General features: G+C 59.1%; 1 protein-coding gene across 9 annotated transcripts in view; it reads left to right on the top strand.

The window, feature by feature from the left end:
- The window catches only part of RIMBP2 (RIMS binding protein 2), a 204,784-nt gene that overhangs the window by 134,752 nt on the left and 51,863 nt on the right, over positions 1-18,169 (top strand). For all 9 annotated transcript variants that reach the window (XM_045087627.1, XM_045087628.1, XM_045087629.1 and 6 more), the window contains 2 exons: positions 5,494-5,598; positions 13,425-13,475. In XM_045087627.1, coding sequence (XP_044943562.1) covers positions 5,497-5,598; positions 13,425-13,475 — 153 coding nt within the window. In that variant the 5' untranslated portion in view covers positions 5,494-5,496. The remainder of the gene's footprint in view (positions 1-5,493; positions 5,599-13,424; positions 13,476-18,169) is intronic.

The following is an 18,169-nucleotide window of genomic DNA, read 5'->3' as shown; positions in this document are numbered from 1 at the left end:
CGCTAAGACACTCTGGCAAAGCTATGTTTCCCCTTCCAGAATGCGCACGGCTCTGTTTGCATGCTAATTCCCGTTATGAATGAATCTAGCTTGCATAGATGGAACAGGAAGTCACAGGACACAGAAGACAAACAAACAGCTTGTGTCTGAAGACGTGAGCTCAGTCAGTGCTGGGGTTCCTTCCACCAGATGTTTCGTGGAGGGAAATCGTGCGCAGAGAGGCCTCGCTGTTACCACGGTGCATACAAGAGCCCACGCATAAGGCATCAAATGTGTCTTGGGTAAATCCTATTAAGGGAGATTATTTTCTCCTTCATTTCTTTGCTCACACAGGGCAGGATCCAAAGTGGAAGACACAGACCCCTTTGATCTAACATCGCAGAGACAGTCCAGTTTGCTCCCTGTGTGTGCCCTCTGTCTAGTGTCCGAGCATTCCGCAGAAGTGGCATCTTGAGGCCACCAGAATGCCGGTGCTGATGTCAACAGCCGGCTATAAATGTCGCCGCTTTAAAAATAACTCCTGCCGCATGCTGAGAGTTTCAGACAAGCATCTCTTGCCACGGTGCATAAACCTCAGTACTTCTTGGACGTGAAACGTTCCTGTGGAACGAGGCACGTGCCCTTGAAACTGGGAAGCTCTATATAAGGGGAAGCGAAGCTATTAGGAATTCGGTGGGGTTTTGTGTTTTGTGAAAGCCGGGCGTTTTCGGTCTCTCTGTGAGAACACGTGGGTCCTAGCGCTCCATAGGACAGCCGGAATCGGGACGACTGCAGGAAATCCTAGGAACCATGATGTGAACTACCTCCCAGGAGAAATGCAGGCTGCGCTCTGTTGCCCTGGCCACACGGCCCGCACCTCGCCTTGTGGCCAAGGACGGAGCGTGTCTCACAGCCCGAGGGCTTTGAAGACCCTGCATGGAAAGGTCTCACACTGATCCTGTCCTGGGAGGCCTGCGGCGTATCAGCACATGTCACACGCATGGGAAGGATCCCTGGGGAAACATCCCACCGAGCAGGGAGATGACAGAGTGGAGAGACGTGTGCCCAGGTCAGGGAGCTGGGTTCCCTGAGTTCAAGTCCTTGCTTCATCATTTCCTGGCTGGGCAACCTTGGGCAGGTTACTTAACCTCTCTGGGCCTCAGCTTCCTTCTCTATAAACAGGAGTCAATATATTGCCTGCCCCCGAGGTTGCTGCAGAGATTCAGTGGGTTGTGTGTATGAAGTACTTAGCATAACACTCCTTCCAGAACTTGTGCTTAGGTGACTGGGAGGCTGCTGATGTGTGGGGCTGGGAAGACCATGCCAGCAACCTGCTTACGGAGAGACAAGAAGGACATGGGGTACGATCTACACGAAGCGCCGAGGGGGGCTGAGTTGCTGCAGCCCCACATGTGGGACTGGGAACTCCTGTGCCGGAATGTGGTTTCCCACATCACTCCCCTTCCTTCCACCTGATCCCTGAGCTCATCTCCTGGCTCCTTCCTGGGGTGGAAGTTCCCTGTCCTCTGAACTGGCCATCTGCCTGGAGTTCCAGGGACACCCCCTTGCTGGTTCTGTTGCTGGACACCTGGGTCTCCAGCTCCATACACAATGGGTAGCCAGTGGCTAAGGTAATATCCTGCCAAGGACTTTGAGCTTAGGACTTCTTCACCTGACCGGTGGAGAGATATGGCAGCCGGTTATCTACCAGGCCTGCTGACACCCACTGATGTGATGACTCTCGTGGTAAACCAACCATCCTGTCCCCACCCCACCCCTGCCTCCCTGATCTCCAGTTTAAACTCTTTCTGCTGCTGAGAAGGTGTCAGTTACTTTTGGGCAGCTCCTTTGGCTTTCTGGCTGTTTCTTACCCCAAACAAGGAATTGAAACAGCCCCAAAGCTGTCATGATCCACCAGCTGTCTCTTTATTTTGAGAAGCAAGAATAAAAAGTCATGAAATTTTAGTGCATAATATGAGACATTATGGAATTACATTTTATGGCAGCCATAAATGCTGTTGAAAAATATTTTAGTTTGGACAATTTGGGATAAAGTTCATAGAAACCTATATCAAATAGTTTGAAGAAAAAAAAGAAGGAAGTCATCATGGTTGACAAATTGGGGTGTATGAGAGGTTGGACTTCAGGCATGGCTGAATCAAGGTGCTCAGATGATGCCATCAGGAACAGTCTCTCTTCAGGGCACCTGGGTGGCTTGTTCGGTAAAATGTCCAACTCAATCTCAGCTAAGGTCTTGATCTGCTGTCCACAATTCTGTCCGAGATTTGGGGGCTGATTGTAAGTCCTGACCTGAGTCTGAAAGCCTGAGAACCAAGAACACAAGCTTCTGAGGGCAGGAGAGGATGGATGTGTCTCAGTTTAGGCAGAGTGAATAGGCCCTTTATCCACCGTTTTGTCCTTCGGGTCCTCAGTGGAGTGGACGAAACCCACCCATGTAGGGAAGGTGGCTCCTTTCCCTCCTCTCCCACCCATGCAGATGCCATTGTCTTTTGGAAATGCCTCCCAGATGTACCCAGAAATAAGGCTTCCCCAGCTTCCTGGACATCCCTACCCAGTTGGGCAGACACGTAAAGCCATGGGGGTGACTTCTGCCCTGGAGAGTGCCTCGCGGCTCTGCTGGGGGGACCCGGTGGGACCAGGAAGACCACCTGTGTGTGTGTGTGGTTATGGCCCAGGGCAGAGAGTTGGTAGCTGGCCTGGCGGTGGCTGATGCGGAAGATGGCGGGGCCCATGGAAGCACTTTGCAAACTCTGGACATTACGTGAAACTACGTGAATGATGGTGTCATTGCTGAGACGGGCAGACTGGGGAGGAAGTGGTTTGGGAGAGGAAGTCCAGAACTCCATTTTGGACAGGCTAAATTTAAGATTCCTCCTGTCCCTTCACGTGGAGAGGGTGAGTGGGCAGTTGGCTACAAGCGAAGAGACGAGGGTTTCATTCCCGAGCGCGAGTTTATAAATGGCAGCGACAGTCGCGATGTGGGATATCTGCCCGGGAAGGAGGACAAGCAGAGCAGCGGCCACCCCCAGTCTAGAGGCCCCGCAGGAGGAGGGAGCCGTCGGGGAAGGACGGGAGCCGGGCCGGTGTCGGGCTCCTGGGCAGGAGCAGTGTGCTTGTCAAGGGATGGGTCCCCGGAGCAAGGGGTGGCCGTGGGCTGGATGGCCCCTTGCTCCCCCGTCCTTCTGGGGGGTGTCAGGCAGGGGGTGTCAGCCGATTGATGGAGGAAGCCAGACAGCAGAGTGGGAAGCGAGGGTGTGGATGTGGCCAGTGGAGATGCCTCTGGAGCGGGGTCGCTGAGCAGGGCAGTGGATGCAGGGGAAGCTGCGGGGATGGAGAGGGTGATGGGACCCGAGTGGTCAGAGCTCCTGTGGATCTGGCCTCCCTGCTGGGGCACCACAGCCGCCACCACCTCTCCCCACAAGGGGCATGTATTTGTACACACGTGGGCATTCTGGCAACCACGCCACAGTGACCCCGAAATTTCGAAGCCAGTGCTTCCCATCCGTCTGAGCCGTCAGGAATCCACGGAGAGCCCGGCGGCCGCAGGCTTGGACTGCCTCCGGTTCGGTCCGCGCTGCTCTTGAATCCTTGTAAGGAAAATGGTTTCCTCCTTCCACTAATAACTTCCTTCCCGAAGCTAAATAAAGAGTACCCGGGCTGCTTTCGGCGGTGCCCGCTTCCAAAATAAACAGAAGCCCCGGAATTAGCCGGAACAATAGTGTAATTAGGCAGCTGCATAATTGTTCGTGCAAACCAGGCTGGCGCCCGGAGCCCGACCCCGCGGCGCGGCCCGCTGCGGAGTTTCACGGTGGAGGAGGCGCTTGCTAGGGGGCCTCGGGCCAGGAAGGGTCCGCGAGCAGGTGGCCGCTGGCTTGGCTGATGCCGCCCGCGGAGAGGTTTCTGGGCTGTGTGGCCTCCAGCAAGTGGTTCGGCTGCTCCTGGTCCCTTGCCCACGGCCAGCGGTGACCGCAGCATCCAGTTGCCGGCGTCAGACGAGGCGGTGCGCGCACTGGTGGGGGCCCTGTACGGAGTGCAGCTCTTCGCCACGGTCTTAGGGGTGCCGCCTGCGGTCCTGAAGGAAGCCGCTCTGCTAGGGGCGCGGGCGCCTCCTCCTGCGCGGGCTCCTCCTCCTGCGCGGGCTCCTCCTCCTGCGCGGGCTCCTCCTCCTGCGCGGGCTCCTCCTCCCCCACACAAGCTCCTCCCCATGCGAGCTCCTCCCCCTCCCACAAGGCTCCTCCCCTACACAGGCTCCTCCCCCCCGTGCAAACTCCTCCCCCACAGGATCCTCTTCCCACAAGGCTCCTCCCCTGCGCAGGCTCCTCCTCCCCAGTGCAAGCTCCTCCTCCCCTGTGCAGGCACCTCCTCCCTGGTGCAGGCTCCTCCTTCCCCGCACAGGCTCCTCCCCTGTACAGGCTCCTCCTCCCCAACAGGCTCCTCCTCCCCAACAGGCTCCTCTCCTACAGGCTCTTCCTCCTCCCGTGCGGGCTCCTTCCCTGCGCAGACTCCTCCCACCACTAGTTCCCCCACCTGCAGGCTGCTCCTCCCCCAAGGAGGCTTGTCTCCCGCAGGCTCCTCCTCCTCCGCGCATGCGCTGAAGCAGCCTCAGGGCGCCGTGACGTGACAGGCGTGGGGCTCCTTCGGCTCAGAGTGGAAGGGGACACCAGTCTTCCTAGATGCGAGATACCACCCCGCATCGTGCGACACTCAGAACACCTGCGCAGAGCAGGTGCCGATTCCTGATTAGCAATCACCAGCGGTTCCGCAGCGTGCTGTTAATGAACCATTTATAAATGGCTAGTGATGCTAATGAATAATTGATCCGGGGGAGAAGGTGAGGCCCCGAGAGAGGTTGTCACCGGCCCAGGTTCAGCGCTGGGATTTGAACCTGTGCAGTGTGGCTCTAAAATGTCGCGCTCGGCCCTGTGTTGTCCCGAAACGCCAGAGGCGCGTCTCCACTATCCACCCGCGGTATCTGTGCGGTCCCCGCCAGCACCTGCAGGGAATGGTTGCGAAGGTCCGCAGCCGGGCGCCAGCAGATAGCACCGAAGCCTGAGGTTCGGAGGCTCCCTCTAGCCTGACTCGAATCTGGGGCGGCCCTTCACCAGCTGTGTGATGAGCCGGGAGAACCTCCCTGTGCCTCAGTTTCCCGCATTAGTGTGCCTGCCTCCTAGATGAATGAGAGGGTCCCGGGATGTAAATCGTCCTAAAGGGCTTGGAGCACTCCCCACTAGGTAGCCCAGGATCCGTAACCTGTGGCCTTAGCTTGCACGAGGCTGAGGGAATGGGCAGGAGCAAGAGCTCGCCCTTGCATGATGACCTCTGGTTCTGCTTAATGCTCAGAGCATGGAAATGACCAGGCGGTTCGAGGTGGAAGGCGTGTTGGCACCGGTTCCCCAAGGGGTGGGTCCTGACCCCAGGGAAAGCCAGAGTAGCCCTCGGGCCCCCTTCGCAGGCCTTCTGGCTCCTGCGCTGACCCCGCCCTGTCCCCCGCAGCACATGCGAGAGGCTGCAGAACGGCGGCAGCAGCTGGAACTGGAGCATGAGCAGGCGCTGGCTGTCCTCCACGCCAAACAGCAGGAGATCGACCTTCTGCAGAAGGTGAGCCCGGGGCGTGCTTGGGGCAGGGGTGTGGAGGGCAAGCGGGCGGGAGCTGTGCACCTGCGTCTCCCCACCTTCCCCGAGTCTGTGCTACCTAGTGCTGCCCAGCTCCCCTGAGCCACCGTGTCCCAAGCTCCACTGCAGACACCGGACACTCCCCTGTGCGATGCCGGCGGGCTCGTGTGGAAAGTATGCTCTGGGGGCCACTGCCCACTGCGAGTGGCTTCAGCCCTACCAGCGTCGTTTACAGTTAAGCACACAAGTGTGTCTTATTCTGCAACCTTCCCTTCCCGAAAAGATGCCCAGAAGCACCACAGGAACTGGTTTGACACGACGTGGGTTTTGTTTTCTTTGTTTTTTTGGGGTTTTTTGTTTGTGTGTTTGTTTTCAGTACTGGGGGAATGAGGGAGAAGGGCGGGGTTGAATTGGACACCCGCCGAGGCTGGGGGTATAAACTGTGGTCATTCAAAGGAATAACTTTGGTTTTGTATCTGCTGAACTGAGGAGAGTTCCATGATGTGCTGTTAAGTGAACAGATCAAGTCTCGGGGCAATGTTTCCGGCGTGAGGAAGAGGGAAGGAACACAGAGAAGAAAGAGAAGCAGAGACTAAGAAACAAGGAAGAAGGAGGGAGAAGAGAGGGAAGGATTAGAGAAGCTGAGGGGGCCCGTCCCCGTGGCACCCGTGGTGGTGCTGGGGGCTAAGAGCGTGGCCCCTGGACCCAGCTGTGGTCCTCTCCTGTGTCTCTCCATGGGGGCACTTGGGGTCCCAGGTGTGGTTCTCCTTTCCTTCCGAAAGCCCCGATCCTACCCGGAACCCCTCCTCCCCAGAGGGCAGCGGGCCCCACCAGCCAGAGACTTTCTGGCCTGGGCTGCAGGTACATGACTGCCCATGGGGGTGCTCCTGAGACCGGCCAGCGGATGGGCAGCAAGCAGCTCCTCCCCAGTCTGGGCGGCCCTCCACCACTCCACCGCCTCTCCAGGCCTCTGATCTCGTAATAAAGGACCCAGGGCCGTGTGCCCACCTGACTGGGGATGGGAGTCTGCTGGGGTGGTCTCTGTCCTCGGAGTTTGGGAGCCAGATTTGCAGCAGGTAGAGAATTTGCCAGGCTGCTTCTCTGATTGTTTATATGTGTCAAGGGTGGCTGTCACTGAGCTTCCGCTGGTGGGGTCATCCAGCCTGATTACCTGCCGGAATAGAGAAGCAGCCTTTCGTCAGATGCTATCCAGAAAGGATGGATATTGCTTGCTGGGGCCAAGGCAGAGAGATACGGCTCTTTTCTGCCTGCTGTGCCGTGCCCAGACATGGCCGCCCGGCACCTGCACCCGCTCCCCGTGCCCCGGAAGCCCTGGCTGGGCACCACCCAGATAGGAAGCCCATGGAAAACACAGATTCCATGCCAAGGGGGCGACAGATCGGTGACTGCCAGCAGTGTGTTCTCTGGGAGCCTGGAGTTTCATTTGAGAAGCATCCCATGGCAGGAAGGTGCACCAGAGCCAATGCTGTCATTCAGCCTCCTCTGTGCCCCGTCCGGTTTCCTTCGTCCCTCCCTGGTGTCCGTTATGGCCGATATCTTGGACACCCTGATGCTTCACCGGGGGCAGGAGCTGAGGAGGAGGAACCAGTGCAAAACCAGGGTGCCAAGGTGGTAATTCCTTAGAGCTCCGATTTTTGAACAAAGCCTTCCAAGAGGATGGTGGATCCTTGAGCAGAATGAGATTGGCGATTTTTTCAGGATTCTTGTTTTCCGTTTGATTTCCACCATGGAGGGCCAGCATGCTGCCCTTGCTGATTAGATCATTCATTCATTCAACAAATGTTGGGTGTCCACTGTGTGTCAGTGTCTTTGGGTTGTTCTGGAAGGGGAGCCCAGTGGCGGGGGAGATGGCTTATGCCGGCACCGAGGGAGAGAGAGCCCCCTCCAGAGGTCATGCAGATGCCGTGTGCAGGGAAGAAGGGACAGAAGGAAGTGACGGGTTCATGATTGCAGGACTCCATACAGGGCAAACTTAGGTGAGTGGCAGGTCATTTAAGGGCTCAGGTCCCCAGTACTTGGGGAAAGGAGCCCTTGGAGGGACACAGGTCATGCCCAATGGGCAGGGGTGCATCCCAAGGAGGGTGGTGCTGAGCCCCAGGCACTCTGCGGGCTGTGGAAAGGAGCTCCATCTTGTTCCAAGGGAACCGGAAGCCACTGGGGGCTGAAGCGGGTGTAGCAGGGTCTGGTGAACATCCTTTGACCCTCGCGCTGGGGACTGATCTGTGGAGGGGCAGGAAGGCCCCTTACCCGCTGCCAGAAAGCCTGGGGTCTCAGCCTGGGGCAGCGGCTGCAGAGAGGAGATGTGGATACACCCCAGGATGGATTAGGAGAGGGAGCTGTGTGCTCAGGAGCTGTGGTGAGAGGCCCAGGTGTGGAGGCACGCGGGAAGGGGCACTTTTAGGCTGACCCACATCGTGGCTGTGGATCTGGGCTGAGTGGAAACATCACCGAGCTGGTGTGATCCTGGATATGTGGACGCCCAGCGGCAGGTGTGCAGGATGGGAGTCTCTGGTCCTAGATGGAGGGACACTAGTGGATGCGGCGATGCTCTCAGGAGACCCATCGTCCTGTGTTTCCATTTTCTGCAAAAAAGACAGCGGATGGGGGCATTTTCTTTGCACATAAACATATCAGGGCTGCGCAGACCTGTGGACGGGCTGGGGCAGCGTGGGGGAGGGGGCGTTAGGGCCCAGAGGTTGCAGGGTTATAGGCCGCAGGAGTCAGGACAGGCGAAGGAGGAACACATGGCATATTTACTAAACTTAAAAAGAAGCCAGGAGCTTGCTGGGTGCCGGGAACTATTTCTGCCGTGAACTCTCTCACTTCAAGCCCGTCACAACCTCACGCGGTGGGTCCTACCTCCCTCCTGTTTCTGAATGGAGGAAGGTAGCTCCACAGCTAAATGCCAGTCAGCGGGTGAGCAGAACGACCTGGGTTCACATGAAGCCCCTGGGCCAGGATGCTCCTCTCTAAGGCTCCAGGGTTGACCGAAGTCTTGCCCTTGTCCTACCACAATAAAAGTACCAGAGCTCTCCAGGGGCCAGAGCTGGGCCCCATGAGACTGGGCCCCATGAGACTGGGCCCCATGTGGCTGTGTCTGAGACAGGCCCGTTCTCTCCGGCTTCCGCTCCCAGGCTTTCTCGACACCCCTCCACTGGGGACGCCTGCTCCCATCTTGCCAGGGAGGTGGTTCTTGCGGTCACCTGTGCGTGGACACGGTGCCAAGGGCTGGTCCTCTGTTCTCGTCCTCTCTGACCCGGAGTGCAGTTTCGGGGGGTCTGCCTCTCTATGCCCAAGGCCTCCAGGAAGCCTCGCTCTCCACTGACTTCCTTCCACGCAGATGGTCCCCCGTAAGCCTCATGGATGTTCACCAAGACTCGGTCCACAAGCCCCATCTCCGTGTCTCCGCTGGCTCCTGTGGTGACCTTGTCAGGTCCTGTGGGTCTAAACACCGTTTGGGTACGGCCTCGCCGCCCTGGGCTCTCCAGACTGGATTGTGAACCTCTTCTTTCCTGCAGCCTTCCGCGCGACGCCTCAGCATGCGGTCCAAGTTGAACCCCGTCCTCGGCCACACCTGCTCCACACCTGTTCCCTGGAGTTACTGCCTCTCTCTGTTTGTCTCCTTTTTCTCTGTGTCAGAGCAGCAAAACCCTCTCCGGATGGGGAGGCTTGACCTCCACTTTCCCCGAGACTCCCGCCTGGAGCCCCAGCCCTCTCTACCCACGCCGGTTGCCCCTGACGGTACAGAGCTGGGCCTGGGGTCCCCTTCACCCATGTCTTGGGATGTCCCTTTACACCCGTCTGTGCTTTGTTGGATCTCTGCCTTCCGGGGTCCGCCATGTCCCTTTCTCTTGACGCACCACAGGTGTGAAGTAAGGCAGGCGTTTACTTTCTCTCAAAATATAGGCAGTGCCTGATGGGCCCTGCAGGCTTCGGTCTCACCTCTGGCCGCTCTGAGGGGGCGCGGGCCTCGTGCATCCACCGTCAGGACCAGGGACCCAAACCTTCTCTGAGACTCATCCCTCGGGCCAGGACGGTGCTTGGAGAATCGAGTGCTGTTCTCATGGAAATTGAGGGAGAACGAAGCCATCCAGCCAACCAGTAGTTCCGGTAGCCAGTAGAGGCAGAGTCTAAAAATACAAAAAGCAACCAAGCCAGGCTCTGTCCCATGGACGGGCCACCAGCCCCCCGCGGTCCCGTGGGACACCCGCTCCACACAAACCAGGCAGCCGAGAGCTCAGTCCAGAATCCTTGCTTTCATTCAACACTCAGGTCAGCACTGACGGAGCCCCTGTGTCGGAGATTTCCAGGGGCTCTTTGGGCAGCGTGAGTGAGGCCGGTGGGGGAGGCTCCGGACACCGTGAACGTTTATTCCAAGCATGGAGAGTCCTGGGGCCCACGTCCGGGAGACTGGATTGCCGACTTGGGGCTTCGGCCACTGCCTCCCCCTCCCCTGCTACGCGTCCTCTGTACCTTGACCACACCAGATCTGCCCCCTCTTGGATCTTTGCCTGGGTGCCTGGTTCCCCAAAAAGGGCAGAGCTGGCGTTTGGCGCTGAGCGCCCTGCCCTGCCTCCCGGCCTTGAATGGGCTCCTCTCCCTGCTCACGCGGCCTCTGGCACACCAGCCCGCAGGGGGTGCCGTTGGCTCATCCGTTCGCCTGCGGTCTTTCTCCAGAGAGTAGGGTCTACACTCCCGAGATCACGGTCCGACACGTAGCAAAGCTCAGCAAATGCTGATGACAAGGGTCCGAGATCCTTAGACAAGGAAGGAGTTGCGGGGAGCAGCCACGGATGGATCCATGGCTGGTCGCAGTCCCCGGTGATGAATTCTAGGTGCTACTTGTAAATGCCCATTGAACAAGTCACTGAGCCATGGCTCCGTCCTCCCATGGCCTGTGGGCGCCCAGACCCCCGGGCCCCTCCTCTCTGGGCGACCGGCGGCCAGAGCCCGGCAGCTCCCCAGCTTCAGACTTTGTTTCCGAGCAAGCTCCGTCCTCGCCTAGCTACAGTCGCCGTGGTGATCATCTAAGCGTTTTTCCAAATTTAAAATTCATCTGCAGACCTGACCGATTTTTGCTGTGGCTCAGAACTCCTCCCACGTGCGAGGGGGTGGCTTTCGGGGTTGGGGCTGTCACGGACGTGGGCAGTAAGAGGAGCCAAGCCCGCCACGTGAGTCGCAATCGGCGCTTTGCCTGCACTTCAGGGATGGCTGTTTGGGATCTTGCTGTCGTGTGTGGGTGGCAGGGGGACACGGACTGACCCCCGTGCTCCTGCCGGGCACAGCTACGGGACTAGTGTCCAGTCAACACTTCCTCTTAGTGCTGATGGGAGGCTCCTTGGGGCTCCAGCCCGGTTCCAGGACTGCCCACCCTTTTCTGCAGATTGCCACGGTGCCCTCACCCTGCTGCACGCTCACAGCATCCATGCCACCCCCTCCTCTGCCAGTCGCCAAGGAGACCGCGCATTAGGCACGCAGGCCATCCCAACCAAGTGTCCAGACCTTGAGGCTGAGTCCAGCATGTCTGGACCTCTGTGCCTCCCCAGAAACCACCACCTGTGCCAGCCCACCGTCTTGGACCCTCAGTTCCCCAGACGACAGCCCCCTTCCTCTGACAGCTGGCCCCGTGCCCCTGACAGCTGTGGGTCCTTCACGTGTCCCTGTGTCCTGTGGGAAGGTCAGAGCTTCCCAACAGGTTGGCTGTGGACCCCAGACGAGCCTCGCGTAAGCTGCTGCTTCGGTGCTGCGAAAATTTGGAGCTGCCGATTCCAACTGTTAGTTTTAACAACCTATTCTGACTGCCCAAATGGCCTGGCTAGCAAGTAGCCTATGAAAACCAGCTCCCGATCCTCTCTGGAAGCCGGAAGCCAAGTCATTACTGCGAACTTGGCGGGGTTTTCACAGCTCACTTTGGGTTTTTTTTGTTGTTGTTTTTTTTTTTTTTATCCTGCCAGTTGGAAACTATCTTGGACTCAAGTGGCTCAGTGCTGAGGTTATTTATATAACCCCCGTGCGTCCTGCGGATGGCTGCCCGTCCCCTCCTCCCCATCTTGTTATTTATCATCACTCTCGTTTCAGCTCTGAAAGGAACGATTTTAAGCACTTGAAGGTGAATTCAGGAACAGCGTGATGAATCTGTGTTCCATCACTTGCCCGGGTCTCCAAGTCTTCTATGAAGATCCGTGTCCAGGGGACGCGCAGGGGTGAGGCGAGCCGGGGTCTCAGGCCGCCCGCCAGCATTGGCCGTGCGGGGGACGCCGGGCCCTCCCTGCTCCGGGGAGGCTGCAAGGATGATGATCACTGGCCTCTTTGCCCAGCCCTACTCTCTGCCCCGCCTCCCAGAGACATGTTCCTCTAGATCCGAGGATTCTACATGTAAATCTCAGTCGAATATGGGAATCCTTCCCGAGTGCTCGAAATTGTCAGACACAGGTGACCTGTGGTGTTGGAGATAAACCTCCCCCTAAACCTGCTCCTTGGCGTCTCTGGGAACGTCTGTGAAGCCACTGAAACCAGTGCAAGGGGACGTCCGAGGGGCCATGCGGGCCAGCTTTCCTTCCTGGCTTAGGATTCAGGCTCAGGCTCTCACAGAAACCTCAGCGCCTCCAACTTGAAAACGGGAGGTGGCATGTTCTCCAGCAGCTGACGGTTGCGTTCATTAGGATGCTCGGTTTCAAGGGACAGAGAACAGCAAAAGGGAATTTAAGTCGTGCGCCCAACTGAGAGGGGCTTCAGGTGCGGCTGGATCCAGCGCTCTTCTGCCTTTGCACTCCTCTGCGTGGGCTTCGTTTTTGGTTTCCAGGGGAGCCCTCTGGCTGCTCCAGCCTCATCCCTCATGGTGGCAGAAAGGCTGCAGTGCTCCGTACTGTCCTCCACTCGGGCTTCGGGTCAAGTAGGCAAAGAGAATCTGTCCCGTCTTCCCCAGCATCCATGGGCAGAGCTGTAGCCAGCCTGCACACCTGCCCGGAAGCCAACCACTGAGCGTCTAGAGCTGTTCTCATGCCCTCAGGACGGGGTCTGGGTCCCCAGCACAACTGGGGCTCTTCCTGGAAGAGGTGGCCACAGATGCCAGGCAGGCGAGCAGGCTGTGGTACTACTCAGTGCCATTGCGATGAGGGATGATACTGTTGCCTTTTGGTTTTGTGGGAAACCACCGTGTGGTTCAGGCAACAGCCCTTCTGAGAGACTGGTTTGGCGAAATGGGTGACATTTCTTATTCTGTGGAGCAGTGGCTTTGCTTCAAGGAATTGGACGAGGGCCACTCCCCACCACAGGCTGATTGGCTGAGAGCCCATCAGATGCTCAGGGACCCCCATCTCGGGCTTGCCTTGGGGCCCGGGGAGATCGCTGCTGACCTTCAGCTGCTTGGAAGTCATGTCTGCATGGCGGTGTCATGTTTCCCAAGCGGCTATGGGCACCTGGGGATATGATGCCCTCCCACCGCACCCTGAGGCTTCCAGAAGGATTGTCCTGACCTTCTGGGTCCAGCCCCCTTCTGTGTGTGACCACCTCTCTCTAGAGGAGTGCAGCCTCCCACTGACCTGTTCCCTCGCTGCCAGATCAGAGTGTTCTTTCCCATTTTGACAAAGAGCATCCCAGCCGGCGGCATTTGCTCCGTGTTTGCCCAAAGGGCAGGGGGCAATGAGAACTGGCCTAGATCCTCGCAACAGGGTGCTCCTTGGGGAGATAGACGGCAGGAACCCACGCCTGATAATTCAGACATTTGTCCGAGTCTCTTCTCTTTCCTCTGCTTTAAACATTGACTGTTTTCTCTTTCTATCATAAACAAGGCTCAGGTTGAAGCTAAGAAGGAACATGAAGGTGCCGTACGGCTGCTAGAGGTAAGTGCCGGAACCCTGACCTGCTGGCATTGGGGGGCGGGCGAGGTCGGAGCTGTGGATGTGGGGGCCACTCCTGAGTGCCGGCGGGCACCAGCGACTAGGACTGTTCACCCACCCCCTACACGGGCAGCACAGCGACCGCACAGAGAGGCGAAGTCACGTCCCCACAGTCACTCAGCCTGCCGCGGAGCTGGGTGCCTCACACGTGACCCGCTGTCCCCTGCGGGCTGCTCGGGGACCAGGCGAGGAGGAAGACGGGGAGGAGGGTAAAGTGTGGGTATGGGTGGACCGCTCCTGTGGGCACCCTGCCAGCGGATGAACCGTGGATGGCACACTATCAGGGACATTTTCAGGGACGGCACTGACGGTGGGGAAGAGCTTGGCTGCAGGTACCTGGGGAGGCATTTGCAGAATGAGAAAGGGCCCGACACGGAGTCTGAGCGGGGACACCAGTGAGCAGGGCCATGGCCCCTCCTGCTGTGAACCCCCCCGGACAGAGGCCAGGCAGCTCCTACCTCTTCATTAGAGACACACAGGTGGGGGTGGCCCTGGGTGGCCTCGGTGTGGGCCGCCGTCCCTGGATACAGGGGGAAGATGGCCCTGTCCTTTGTCCCCAGGGGCATGGCGGCCACGGAGAGCAGAGTGTGCCTCTCCTAGTTCCCTTATGTTGCCTTATAACATCTCTTCCTCCCGCAGGGAAAGGTCCCGCCATTACCATCCCATATATTAAAGTTGATTTTTTGAGCGCGTCCATTAGCTAATGAGTATCTGGAGGGGTGAGTGTGACGGATGGCAGGGGGAGCTCTAGCACCCGAGGGAATGGCAGCAGACCCCCGGAGGCCATGCTTGTCCCTGGAAAATCCACCCCCCACCCCCGCCTGAACCGCCCCCCACGTCCGTTCAGACCGCCTCCTGGCTGCAGACGTGCATCCTTGTGTCCACTGCTGGGGCCCCCGGACGGGGTGCGTCCTGCGTTTAGCCACCCTCTGGGCCGCCCACGGGGGTCTCCTGGCCCGGGGCTGGGGCCGTGCATGTTCCGGCATGGGGCGGCATCGGAATGTGCTCTGGGGGGCAGGTGCCGCGCAGACGTGCTGAGGGTGCGTGGTGTTTCTTCTTTACAACGTCTTCCGTGGTTGTGCCTTGCTTTGCGCTCCCCGCAGAACACGCTGGACGGCATGCAGGTACTGGAAGGCTCGGGCCTCCCCCGTGCCGCTGTGCTTGGCGGTGCTTTCCCTTGTGCTTGGTGCCTCCACGGCTCCCTGGGCCTGCTCAGCATCCCGGGAAGCCGGCAGCCCAAGCTTCCTCCGGCTGCGGGGTGCGTGGGGACTCCTGAGGGTGGGGGGCACTGCCGCTGGGCACCGGAACGCAAACTCTGTCCCGGCAAGGCTCGAGCAGGCCCAGGGACCTGGTCTCCTGTTTCCCGCCATGGCCATAAGGGTCAGGCTGGGAGGACAGCCCAGAACCCCGATGACTACGAGGGGTGCTGTGGGGTGGTGGCAGGTGGGGGGGACTCCTTCTGCCCTTGGGCCAGCCACATGCCCAGCATGCAGCTCAGTTGTCTCTTGGTCATCGGGATTCAGCCCTGGCCCTGGAATGCTCCGCCTGCTGTGTTTGTGTCTGCCGTGTGCATGGCTGGGGCCCCTCCCGCAGGTGAGGGCAGCAGCCTTCCTTCCCGTGGACAGGACACTGCCCTTCTCGCTACGCCCATGGGACAGGAGGAACGGTGCTATCCCTCTGGATGGGGTTTTGAGTGTTTTGCAAAACTGAGTTTGATCGTGTAGTCACCGAAGGGAGGGTTCTCAAAGTGGGGTTTCTAGGTCAGCAGCATCGGCCTTGCTGGGAGCTTGCTGGAGATGCCGGTTCTTGGGTCCTGCCTACCCCGCAGAGTCACAAAGTCGGGGGGGACCCAGAAACCTGGGGGGAACCCAGCCGCCCCTCCCTGGGCAGTTCTGAGAAAGCCATTGTCAAGGAAGCATTGCTTCGTGTCCATGAGGCTAATATGGGGACGGAGGGCGTGGGGGCCGAGCCTGTGCCCTGCGTCTTGGCCGAGCCATGGCTCAGCGTCTTAGTGACCTGAACCTCCACCCCCCCACACCTCACCTTCACCGGACGTGTTGAGGGACACCTGCAGCACGCCGTGGGCTTTGCGGGAATGTGTTCCTGTTCCTGGAGGGGGTGTGCGTCCCCCATGGCACGCTGGGGACTCCTCTCAGTCAGGGGCTCTGCTCGGAACAGCCACCACCTTGCCCAGCGAGACGCACACACAGGACTAGTGGGGGTTGTCTCCGAAAGCACAGGGCAGCAGAACCCCTCCCGGCATTGTCCTTGCCCAGCCAGTGCTGTGGGTGCTCCTGAGCCCCGTTTTCTGATGAGTGCGAGGCCAGGATGTCTGGGGACGGGAGGAGGGGGTGGTCTCCATCCCCCGTCAGGACGCGTGCAGAGAATCCCAGCGCCCGCAGAATCATCTGGGCTCACTGTGGGGCCTCACCAAGGTGGGCGTCAGGCGTTAGCTGAAAACAGAGCTTTTCCAGAATCATGACCGAGCCCTCTGCAAACTGCAAAGAAGAAACTGTTAGGGAACGAGTGTCCCCGGCACTTTATGGAGGGGTAATTGGAAGACAAAGAAGCAAGAGAACATCTTAAAATTAATAATAGTGATGATACTCCAATGACAGTGACCTAGGGCTCCCTGAACCCTCTCTTTGTGCCAGGCGTTAGTTAGGACACATGTAGGGACATGTAGGGCACAGCAAGCAGAGCATGTCACTTAATCTTCATGATACCCAGGGGAAACGGAGGCACAGTTCAGGGACTTGCCCAAGGCAAGCTGGTGAGAAGCAAGGTCTGGACTCCCGATGCCAGGAGCTCGGTGCTGCACTGCAGCGGCTTCCCTGGACCCCGGCCTCTCCGGGACGAGGGGTCAGCTCTCCTACCCGCAGACCCGCAGCAGGCGTTGAGCTGTGACTTCACACGGTGGTGGCGGCGAGACTCAGAAGCACTGCCCTCCCTGGAAGGGGCGCAGGCCACGTGATCACTGTCCACTGGGCACTGGACATGTGTGTCGGGGTTAATCCGTAGACACCCCCGCCCCCCCCCCCCCCAGCGAGGTCGCTACCGTCATCACCCTCTTCCCGGACTGGAAATCAGGCACAGACCCTGAGTCAGCCGCCCGGGATGCACAGCTTGCCAGAGCAGAGCCAGGTCCCGAGGGCAGGAGAGCCAGTGGGCAGCACTGTCCGAGGCGCAGAAACAAAGGTGCGCAGGGGAGCAGGGCCCGTGGGTGGGGCTCGCGGGCACAGGCTCCAGGGCCCGTCACAGAGGAAAACCTGGGATCAGCTCATTCCCGCCGCTGTCCATGCTGTGTGCTTTGCGTGTACATTCTGGCTGCTTTGTGCTTTCTTTGGGGCACCTTCCCAGCACCTCCCACTGTGGCCCCCAGCTTACTGGCCGTCCGCTCCAGATGAAGCTTCAAACTGCCCGCGATGCCAGACGCTCGTCGCAGCCGGGAAGGGACCTGTGTCGGCTCCTTTCATCCTGGGTCTCCTTTGGGGAAAGTGGGAAGAGCAGACCGCAGTGTGCCCCCTGACCCAGGAAGACACGGGGTCCTCTGGAGGGGGCCCAGCATCTGGGCAGCGCCGGGACCTTCCTGGGCCCTGGGCCTGTTTGCTTCTGTCCCATGCCTTCCTCCATAAACGTATCAAAAATTATATTTTACCTCCACCTGCGTGGGAGTACAGAGGAATGTAGCCCACGCTGAGTCAATAGTACACGTTTGTTTCTGATTTTAGAGGAAACTGAAACGAAAACATTGACATGGTCCCTAAAATGGTCTCTGTGTTGCTGAGCTTAAGGGTGGGAGGTCGCCCTGCGGGGCTGGCGTCAGGACACGGATGACCACGCGGCCGGTGCGTGTGCGTGTGGGTCAAGGTGCACAGGCAGGAGGACGCACGCCTGGTCCCATCAGAGACGAACCTGGTTGTCAGGTGCATTCGTAAGCTGAGGGTCAGGTCCCAACCTCACAGCGGGCATATGAAGGTCGCTTCTGGTCGGCAACATCTGCTGCTGCTCAGGGACGGCCCCAGAGAACTCCCCTCCGAGTGGTGACTCGGGGAGGACGTGGTGAGGGCGCGGGGACAACATGGGGCGGACGGGGCGGCGTGGGGCCGTGACCCGGGGACGGCACGGGGACATTGTGCAGTGCAGGCCGCCTGCACCCTGTGACTGTGCCGACTGGCGCGTGTGGTTTCCCGGTGACCGCAGCAGGGTCAGCTCCTGCCTGCTCTGCTGGGTCACTCCGCTGACCAAAGCCAGTGCCACCTCCTGGCAGGAGAAGCAGGAAGCGCAGTCTCCCGGGGCCGGGGGAGTGAAGCCAAAAGGCGGTTGGCCCGTGGCATTGTCCCCACCCCCACCCCCACCCCCTAGAATCCTCACAGGACCGTGCAACTTTGATACGAAGTGTGGCAGAGCAATAGTCAAGTTGAGAATCCGGGAAGTGGACCCATAACTTATGACTTAGAGTTAATGTTTCACAACCGACTCGTCTTAGGAAGCCTCCCCCCCCTCCTCCTTCCGCTTCAGGGAATAGCCTTCACAGCCCCGTAAGGCTTCGCTGAGAGCTGAGGTGGTTAGGGACATGGAGGCCGTGTGCGCCCCGGTGTTGGGGAGCGTGGCTGCCCCAGGACCGATCTCCACTC

This window comes from Mustela putorius, unplaced genomic scaffold (genome assembly GCF_011764305.1).
Source record: "Mustela putorius furo isolate JIRA1106 unplaced genomic scaffold, ASM1176430v1.1 tig00001433_pilon_pilon_pilon, whole genome shotgun sequence".
NCBI lineage: Eukaryota > Metazoa > Chordata > Mammalia > Carnivora > Mustelidae > Mustela > Mustela putorius.
This window is presented reverse-complemented; position numbering and strand designations above follow the sequence as displayed.